The sequence below is a fragment of the Meriones unguiculatus genome, chromosome 9 (assembly GCF_030254825.1).
Source record: "Meriones unguiculatus strain TT.TT164.6M chromosome 9, Bangor_MerUng_6.1, whole genome shotgun sequence".
In the NCBI taxonomy this organism is placed as follows: Eukaryota; Metazoa; Chordata; class Mammalia; order Rodentia; family Muridae; genus Meriones; species Meriones unguiculatus.
The window spans coordinates 41,256,299-41,266,780 of NC_083357.1; the positions used below are offsets into that span (position 1 = coordinate 41,256,299).

At 43.1% G+C, this 10,482-nt stretch overlaps 2 protein-coding genes across 2 annotated transcripts in view; one reads left to right on the top strand and one right to left on the bottom strand.

Moving 5' to 3' along the window:
• The window catches only part of Sgcg (sarcoglycan gamma), a 34,088-nt gene extending 31,979 nt beyond the window's left edge, over positions 1 to 2,109 (top strand). The window contains exon 8 of the mRNA XM_060391079.1: positions 1,341 to 2,109. Coding sequence (XP_060247062.1) covers positions 1,341 to 1,514 — 174 coding nt within the window. The 3' untranslated portion in view covers positions 1,515 to 2,109. The remainder of the gene's footprint in view (positions 1 to 1,340) is intronic.
• Sacs (sacsin molecular chaperone) overlaps positions 1 to 10,482 on the bottom strand; it is a 107,221-nt gene that overhangs the window by 17,310 nt on the left and 79,429 nt on the right. The window lies entirely within an intron of this gene.

Sequence of the window (10,482 nt, forward strand, 5' to 3'; positions counted from 1 at the left end):
AAAGATGGAGATCAAGGGTTCTGTAGTCTCACCCACACTCTGCAAGGAGCTTCAGCTTTTAAATGGTCGTATTTCCATCTGTGAATCACGCAGCATTTTTGCATGTAGCACACAATGCGAACTATAATTCCAGTTGGGATTCCCCGTGACTAGAAGCTGAACAAAGGGAGGATAGATGCGTGGACTCCTGCCCAACATGGTGACCAGCAAAACACTGTGGGCCGCCAGTGGAGGGAAGGAAACAAATGGACACAATTAACCTAATAACCGCACGGCAGGATAGGGCAGAGAGCAGACTTAACAGGGAAAAGCAAGCACTCAAAGATGCCCTGGCTCTGCCTCGAGCCCACTGTATTGCTTCCACCCCGTTGCTGTGCGAGGCCACACAGAGCAAGCTGTCTGTCCTGCAGCTAGCAATGCTCTGACACCTCATTAGGAGCTAGGAATGCATGGGTGAGAGCTAGGGGGATTAAAGGGAGCCTAAGCTGGCTGACAATGAAGACATTATACAAACCTACAAAGCATCCACTTCCTTTTAACAGTGTTGAGAGGAAGGGGCAAGCTGCTCAAGGCAACTGTCCTCAAGGTCCTTAGCAGAATGGTTTCCCTGTCTCATCAAGGGCTCTTCCCTAATGTTCTTATTTAGCCAAACCTGGTGGTTTCCAAGGGGCTTGCACTGGCTTTAGTCTTCTGGTTTACTGCATTCAGCACTTAGAAGAAGACAGAGGGGTTTCAAATAATAGCAAGACTTTATGAAAATAGTACAGCTAGTCAGGTGAACTCAATTGTCTCTCCTAAAAAAAAACAAGCATAAATTAAGTCAGGGTGAAGTCTGAGATCCACAGGTAAATGTAAAGTTGAACCCATTTCTGTGCACTCTATGTTATCCTAAAGGGGAGAGAACAACTTAGCATGAGCTTAGCATGAATCATCACAAGTGTGAATTGGCATAACAAGTCTGTCAGTTTTGTAATATAACTTTAAAACACTTAAAAAAAAAAAAGAGTGAAGCAACACAGACCGAAAGTAATCTGGTTCACTGAACTAATTGTAAAACAATAGGTCGGTTTGCCCAGCTAGGAGGTAAAGGAAAATATGTCCCTTCTCCACACTGGAGAAGGATAGTCAGCCTAGCCTGCACAAAGACCAGAACTCAGAGGTAAAAGAAACAGGCCCTTCTGATAGGATGCAAGTACCGGCAGGTACCCAGCTCAGCACCCAGCTCATTTTCAATGGGAGGAGACTACCTTTTCTGGAATATGCTGCTGGGAATGTGACTTTTTCTTGGTGCAGCTCATTCCTCCTTCCTCCTGTCTCATGTCACACTGTCTCCCAAACAGGTGGTGCTTGATGCTGAAACTGTTGGTTTGCTCCAGTTGAAGCAGGGAACATGGGGTCCCTCTGGCAACTCTCATGGATTCTATGAGATTTGTGTGTGTCCTGACGGGAAGCTGTACCTGTCTATGGCTGACGAGGCCACCACCTGCGAGGAACACAGCCACATCTGTCTCTGACCACTGCTCTCCTGCAGCACACCTATGTTGTCTCGGTGAGCCAAGAGCTGTGACCTCAGCCTTTACGTGCCAAGCAGCTGGATGGGCACTGGCAGACTCACTGCTAAAGCACTCAGACAGACGCATGCAGGGGAAATGGGCCAATGGAATTGTTGGGCCCAAACTACCAGGTTTCAGAATGACACAAAGAAATGTTAACAACTTATTCACTGTGCTCTCATCTTTATTGCCTCCCTCCACATCATGCTGAACTGTTCCCTGGAAGCAATTGATGGTACTCGATGGCAGACACCTATCTCCTCACCCATGCACGGCTGGCTGGTGGATCCTAAAATGCCCCAACTGTGCACAGCCCTTCCTTCACATTAAACTCCCAGCGCCCTGCTCAGCTGTGTGCAGTGTGCCAGGCTTCACCGAGATCTCCACAGTCTGAAGGGAATTTGAGGTTGATATGATTTTCAGTATGTAGTTAAGGGAAGAAATTACACAAATTTAGTCATGCTTTTTATATACATACCAACAAGCAATAAAAAATGACATTTTTATTTCAGACCAGAGTTTGAAAGTGTCTTACTTTCTTCAATGCTCACCACTCTTGAGAGGTAGGTATTAATCTTCCTCAAATTATTACAAGACAAAGGCTCAGACCAGTCAGTCATAAAAGCCACAAGGTACCAGGTAACTTCTGAGATTAACTCAAAATGTGATTCTAAGTTGGTATGGTTATTTTCCCTTGGAGAACTGTGATATACTTAACCGCAGCCCAAACACCACTGTGACAGCTGTATGCAGAGATGTATGGTGCTAACTTGACATATTTAGCTGCTGCCCAAAGGCTTTCTTCTCCCAGGACCAAAGGAAGTGGTGAGCCTCTGCCTGCCAGGTCTAGAGCTGACTTCCACAGACAGGGGAGAAAGGGTGAAGCTTCACGGAAGCAGCCGCGTAGTGTGTGAATGCATGCAGCGCCTGTTGTTGCCGAAGTTGATAAGAATAGAACACACTACATTTCTAGATTTCTGTGGAGGCAGTTCACCGACAGTGAGAATGCCCATCATGGATCTTGAGAAATGGCTCAGTGGTTAAGGGCACACACTCCTTTTGCAGAGGGCCAAGGTTGGTTCCCATGTAAAGTGGTTCATGACTGCCTGTAACTATAGGTCCAGGGATACCGGATACCTCTGGCCCCCACCAGTGCCTGCACTCACATGTTTATCCTCCCCCCCCCCGCCAACACAGACGCATCCAAAAACCATATAATTTTAAAAATTTTAAACTTTTTTTAATGCCTATCATTAAAAAAAGGTGACAGAAGTTGCTTGCTTGTTTTAAACAGTTTTAGAAGGATCTTAGATAGCTTAAGATGGAGTCAGACCAACCAGCCTGTGTAAACAGCTCCACTTACTTACTGGGCCAAGGTCACCTGATATGACTGTGAAGAATGAAACCAGGCTTGGGCTGGAGGGACCACAGCAAGACTGAGGCTGTGACAAGTTTACTGAGAGGAATCAGACTTTCTATACCTTTATCAGAAACAGAATATAAAGGCAAATGTCAGGATCAGTAAGTACAATTGTAGTTGCCAGGGCACAGTGATGTTTACAAGTGGTACAGGACACACAAGATTAATGTGTAAGACCAACTGCCCTGTCAAGTTTCCATGCTTCCTTGACCACTGAGGGAACCCACAGAGAGATGCAAAGCAGACTGGCCACTTCATGGCCTGAGGGAGTGCATCAGTCTCTCTGGAACTGGAGGGCACACTGTGGCCCAGGAGCCATGGAGTCTGACCTGATGATGCACACCTCTCAGGGCAGCTCAGCCAGCACAACACTATGATTGCCTGGAGGACAGCAACTTCCCACCCACAGCTCTGTAACACTAACACAAGTCAGATGTGCCTCCTCATCTCAGAGCCAGGAGAAAAAAAGAAAAGTGAACTCACACGCCACACAGGGAACAGCGAAATAAAAACACGGTGCTTCCTATGAAGTTGGGAGCAAACCCCTGCGTGCACAGTGCTCCTGAATCACAGGGCATGGGCTTTTTTTCATTTGATTAAATCTTGATATATTTTTTTAATCTGATTACTGTGACATTTCTCTTGTCATATGTCTCAGCTATTTTGTCATTATTTACTCTGATGTCCCATGTCTGTGCCTGACTAATGTCTTCAAGCCCACATGACCTAACACAGGACCACTGAACATTTACAAGTAAACTTCGTTCTTATATAAGCCTATAGAGGCTCCAGTGGTAAAGTGAGGTTGAAGAAAAAGAAGGAGAGTAGAAGATAGGATCTGGAGAGGTGGCTCAGAAGACTGGAGTCCAGATTCCAGAACCCAGTGAATGACAGATGGACACAGCCACCCACCCAGCCTTGGAAGGCAGAGGTGGAATACCCACAGCAAGTTGGCTAGTGAGACTAGCCCTACCAGCGAGTTCTGGATTTGACTGAGAGACCTTGCCTCAAAGGAATACAGTAAGAGAGAAATCAAGGAAGATTCCTGACATGAAAACTTTGAGCCTCTACAGGCAAATGAACATGTAGTTGTGTGTGTTCTCTCTCCCTCTTTCTCTCTCTAAAAGAAAAAGATTAGAAGGTTTGAATAAAATGTTTAACTTTCTGTTATACACTCATATTGGAAGATGCTGTGCACAGAGTACATTCTCCAGAGTGATAAGTAATTTATCCTTTGTTAGAACCAGTAGATGGGACCCTCATATAAAATTATATAGACATGTAATTTAAAATTTTCTCACATTCCAGAATAAACCTAGCAAGGCTTATAATGACAAATACTCAGTCATGGGTTTGTTTGTTTTTGCAACTTGACCCAAGATAGCATTATCTTAGAAAAAACAGAGTTGAGAAAATCCCAAAGAGCAGGGAATTTGCTATGACACTAAAAGAAAACATGAATTTGAAAGAGAGAAAGAAGAGCTATATGTAAGAGTTTATAGGGAGAAAAGAATGAAGTTATGTTATAGTCTCAAAAATTAAAGAAAAATGTAATGTAGGCAAGCCTTTAGAAAACTTTTTAAAATTAGTGACTGATGTGAGAGAAACCAGCCCATTGTGGGTGTTGTCATCCCTTTGCAGGTGGCCCTGCATTGTGTAAGAAAGAAATCTGAGTAAGCCATGGAGAGCAAGCCAGTAAGCAGCACTCATCCATGGCTTCTGCTGGAGTTCCTGCCTCCATTTTCCTGCCTTGAGTTCCTGCTCTGACTTCCCTTCATGATAACCTGCAATGGAGACATAAGCTAAAATAAACCCATTCCTCCTTGAGTTGCTTTTGGTCATGGTGTTTCATCATTCATCAAAACATTAGAAACCGTGAGACAGAAATTGGTACCAAAGAGTGGGCTATTGCTAGAATAGACCAGACCATGTGTTTTTGGAGATCTATGGAAGGACTGTGGGCTAAAAAAGTATTCAGAGCTTAGTGAACTGTTGTGGGAACTTAAAAGATTAATACTGAAAGCAATGCAGATGATGGAGGCCCAGTTTGTGAAGTTTTAGAGGGAAGTTTAAGAGTCCCTCAAAAACTTTATTGAGGATGATCATGTGATTTTTTTTTTAAATTAAGAGCCACTAAAATGAAAACTGTGCTTTACAGGACAATCGATACTGGTCTTCTGTGGGGTGAAGAATCAACTGTGATTAAGAAAAGACCTGTATCACTGAGGCAAAATCTTCTGAAAGTGCCTTGCCCCACTCCAGATCATGGCTTCTGTGTGTGCTGACACTGGGAAAACACTTCCTAGAAGATTTTACCTCAATTATGTTGCTATCTATCTATCTATCTATCTATCTATCTATTGTTAAATAAAGATTAGCACATAGAAGCTGTGATACAGAGGGACCAGGCTATACCTTTTGCTGGCAGATGAACTTGAGAATGTCTAAGTCTCCCAGGTCTCTTTTCCAAAGCATGAAGGGGTCATGGAGAACAGCTGAGGTGTGGTGCCAGGAGAGGCCATTTGGTGAAGGTGCAGTCCCAACTGCAGTAGAAGTTCCAGTATTAAAACACTCATAGAGAGCAGTTGTGGTTTGGCACCATGTGGCAGGGTGAGGGTCCCTGAAGAGAACTTATCAGAGGCTATTGGTGAAGCTGCAGTCCATTTGCAGTAGAGACCCTTTGGAGATGACAGTACCATGGGACAACCAGCAAGAACAGCAGAATAGGAGGGGTGGAGCCAGTTGAGCCTAGAAGACAAGTCTGGTGTTGTGTATGGTAACACCAGAGATGGCTGCACAGACACTGACTGGTGTTTTTTATTTTATTTTATTTTATTTTATTTTATTTTATTTTATTAATTACACTTTATTCACTTTGTATCCCCCCATAAGTCCCTCCCTCCTCCCCTCCCAGTCCCATCCTCCCTCCCCCTTTTTCACCCATGCCCCTCCCCAAGTCTACTGATAGGGGAGGTTCTCCTCTCCTTCCTTCTGATCCTAGTCTATCAGATCTCATCAGGAGTGGCTGCATTGCCATCTTCTGTGGCCTGGTAAGGCTGCTCCCCCTCAGGGGGAGATGGTCAAAGAGCAGGCCAATCAGATTATGTCAGAGGCAGTCCCTCTTCCCATTACTATGTAACCCACTTGGACACTAAACTGCCATGGGCTACATCTGTGCAGGGGTTCTAGGTTATCTCCATGCCTGGTACTTGGTTGGAGTATGAGTCTCGGGAAGACCCCTGTGTTCAAATTTTCTGGTTCTGTTCCTCTCCTTGTGGGGTTCCTGTCCTCTCCAGATCTTACTATTTCCCACTTCTTACATAAGATTTCATGCATTCTGCCCAACAGTTGGCCATAAGTTTCAGCGTCTGCTTTGATAGTCTACAGGGCAGAGCCTTTCAGAGGCCCTCTCTAGCAGGTTCCTAGGTTGTTTCCTGTTTTCTTCTTCTGATGTCCATCCTCTTTGCCTTTCAGGATGAGGATTGAGCATTTTAGTCAGGGTCCTCTCTCTTGATTAGTTTCTTTAGATTACAGATTTTAGTAGGTTTATCCTATGTTATATGTCTATATGAGTGAGTATATATCGTGTGTGTCTTTCTGCTTCTGGGACAGCTCACTCAGGATGATCCTTTCCAGGTCCCACCATTTACCTGCAAATTTCATGATTTCCTTATTTTTCATTGCAGACTAATACTCCATTTTGTAGATGTACCACAATTTCTGCATCCATTCTTCAGTTGAGGGGCATCTGGGCTGTTTCCAGCTTCTGGCTATTACAAATAAAGCTGCTACAAACATGATTGAGCAAATGTCCTTATTGTGTACTTGAGCCCCTTTTGGATATATGCCTAGGAGTGGTATGGCTGGATCTCGAGGAAGTGCTATACCTAGTTGTCTGAGAAAGCGCCAGATTGATTTCCAGAGTGGTTGTCAAGTTTACATTCCCACCAGCAGTGGAGGAGGGTTCCCCTTTCTCCACAACCTCTCCAGCATGTGTTGTCACTTGAGTTTTTGATCTTGGCCATTCTCATGGGTGTAAGGTGAAATCTCAGGGTCGTTTTGATTTACATTTCCCTAATGGCTAATGACGTTGAGCATTTCTTTAAGTGTTTCTCTGCCATTCGATATTCCTCTACAGAGAGTTCTCTGTTTAGCTCTGTTCCCCATTTTTTAATTGAATTACTTGGTTTACTGCTTTTCAGCTTCTTTAGTTCTTTATATATACTGGATATTAGCCATCTGTCAGATAAAGGGTTGGTGAAGATTCTTTCCCAATCTGTAGGCAATCATTTTGCTTTGATGACGGTGTCCTTTGCTTTACAGAAGCTTCCCAGTTTCATGAGGTCCCATTTATTGATTGTGCTGTTGGTGTTCTGTTCAGGAAGTTGTCTCCTGTACCAATGAGTTCTAGGCTGTTCCCCACTTTTTCTTCTAACCAATTTAATGTATCTGGTTTTATGTTGAGGTCTTTGATACACTTGGACTTCAGTTTTGTGCAGGGTGATAAGCATGGATCTATTTGCATTTTTCTACATGTAGACATCCAGTTAGACCAGCACCATTTTTTGAAGATGCTATCTTTTTTCCATTGTATAGTTTTGGCATCTTTGTCAAAGATCAGGTGTCCATAAGTGTGTGGGTTTATTTCTGGGTCTTCTGTTCGGTTCCATTGATCCACCATTCTGTTTCTATGCCAGTACCATGCAGTTTTTATAACTGTTGCTCTATAGTACAGCTTAAGATCAGGGATGGAGATACCTCCAGAAGATCTTTTATTGTAGAGGATTGTTTTAACAATTCTGGTTTTCTTGTTATTCCATATGAAGTTGAGACTTTTTCTTTTCAGATCTGTGAAGAATTGTGTTGGTAATTTGATGGGAATTGCATTGAATTTGTAGATTGCTTTTGGTAAGATGGCCATTTTTACTATGTTAATCCTGCCAAGCCATGAGCATGGGAGATCTTTCCATCTTCTGATATCTTCTTCTAATTCTTTCTTCAGAGACCTGAAATTTTTTTCATACAAGTCTTTGAGTTGCTTGGTTAGGGTTACACCAAGGTACTTTATGTCATTTGTGGCTATGGTGAAGGGTGTTGTTTCCCTAATTTCTTTCTCAGCCCTTTTGTCTTTTGTATACAGGAGGGCTACTGATTTTTTTGAGTTAATTTTGTATCTGGCCACTTTACTGAAGGTGTTTATCAGCCGTAGGAGTTCCCTGGTGGAGTTTTGGAGGTCACTCACGTATACTATCATATTACCTGCAAATAGTGATAATTTGACTTCTTACTTTCCAATTTGTATCCCCTTGATCTCCTTCAACTGTCTTATTGCTCTAGCAAGGACTTCCAGAACTATGTTGAAGAGATATGGAAGAGAGTGGGCAGCCTTGTCTTGCCCCTGATTTCAGTGGGATTGCTTTAAGTTTCTCTCCGTTCATTTTGAAGGTGGCTATAGGCTTGCTGTATATCGCCTTTACTATGTTTAGATATGTGCCTTGTATCCCTGATCTCTCCAATACTTTAAACATGAATGGATGTTGGATTTTGTCAAATGCTTTTTCAGCATCTAGGGAGATTATCATGTGGTTTTTTTCTTTCAATTTGTTAATACGGTTTCATAGCCCAATAAACAAGCAGAATGCAGGCTTCACCTCCCAAAGCCTGTGTAATGGACACTGGTGGTTTGAATGAGATTGGCCCCCATAAGTTCAAATATTTGACTTCTTGGTCATTGAGGAGTGGTAGTACATGAGAAGGATTAGGAGATGTGGCCTTGTTGGAGGAAGTGTGCCACTGGCATTGGACTTTGGGGTTTCAAAAACTAAAGCCAGGCCCAGTGGCTCGCTTTCTGCTGAATCTGGATGTAGAACTCTCAGCTACTTCTACAGCTCCATGTCTGCCTTTGTGCAGACATGCTTCCTGTCATGATGACAATGGACTAAACTTCTGATACCATAAGCAAGCCCCAATACTTGCTTTCCTTTATAAGAGTTGGTCACGGGCTGTCTCTTTATAGTGATAGAACATTAGGACAGAAGCCACTGGCTGATTAAGACAGTCACACACCATTTTCTGAAGACTGCCAAGCTCTTATGATATGGCAGAGATATGCTGGCTGAACCCTCCTTCAGTTCACCCACAAGCTGTGTTGGGGAACAGCAAATGAGAGCAGAAGCCCCCAAGTGCGGTTTTCAATATTATCTGTTTCATGTGGGAGTTGTCCCTTCCCTGGTTTAAAATAACAGTGGCTCTAGGCTGGCCTCAGCCACCCCCTAGATGTTTCAGATTTTACCATTTATACTTACAGCTTGGAACACAAATGAACTTTGGATTAAGTATAAGTCAACAATTTAAACAGTGTGAGCACTGTGTATGAAAAGCACACTAGTAACAGAGTAGAACACACTTCATTTCTGGCCTCTTAAGAGGCTATGGCTTTATATTCAGAGCAGATAGGAAAAGGTATTTTCTGAACCTTATTTCACAATTCCTTATTCACACTCATAATCTTTAAATGAAAGTTAACTAATCTGGCTTTAGAAAATATGCAGATTAGTTTTATCAAGTTGCTAGGGAAATCATACCAGGCTTTGGTCTGACTGACAGTCAGGCTCAAATGTCCTCACCATATCCCCATACCTAACACAGGGGGGCACCTTCAGTGTGCTCAGGGGGTCTGTGTGGTAGCTAACCTTGGTTGTCAACTTCATTACATTTGGAAGTATAAAAAGTCCAAGCAGCTGGGCACACCATGGGAGAATTTTCTTGTTTGAATTATTAATGGAAGACCCACCGTAAACCTGGGCCACATCTTCTGGTGGCAGCCCACACAAAAGGACACAGAGGGAAGCTAGTACTTTCTGTCTTCTTACCCTCACTCTCATTAGAATGCTCATCTGTACCGATCCAGTCCTTCGCTCTTGTTAGAACCTACTTCTTTGGTACTCCAGTGTGGACTGAAAACTAGCTCTCTAGGACTTCCCTGGGACTAGATTGGGGCTGCTAAGATATCCATTCTCGTGGACTGAACAAATATTGGGTCACTGGCCTTACCATCAGGAGACAATCATTGTTGAACTACTTGAACTATAGCCTGTAAGCCACTCTGATAAATCCCTTACTAATATAGAGGTATATATTAGTTCATGCTATCAGTTCTGTTCCTTGGAAAACCCTGACTAATACAGTTTTTTTTGTTTGTTTTTTTTAACAAATGAAGTATAACACCTTAAGTCATATCTATTAAGACAACGGGCAAAAGCTTAGAAATCAAAGTGTTGCCTATAATCCCAGCACTCTGGGAGGCAGAGACAAATGGATCTCTTTGAGTTTGAAGCCAGTCTGATCTACAAAGTGAGTAAGGCTACACAGAGAAACCCCATCTCAAAAAAACAAAACAACAACAACAAAAATCAAAGTGTTGAGAAATTCCATCTGCAGAATGTGCCTCAGCTTCTACTCAACCTTAACAGCCTTTAGGTGTGCCAGTGAACTCTTCTGCCCAGCTAC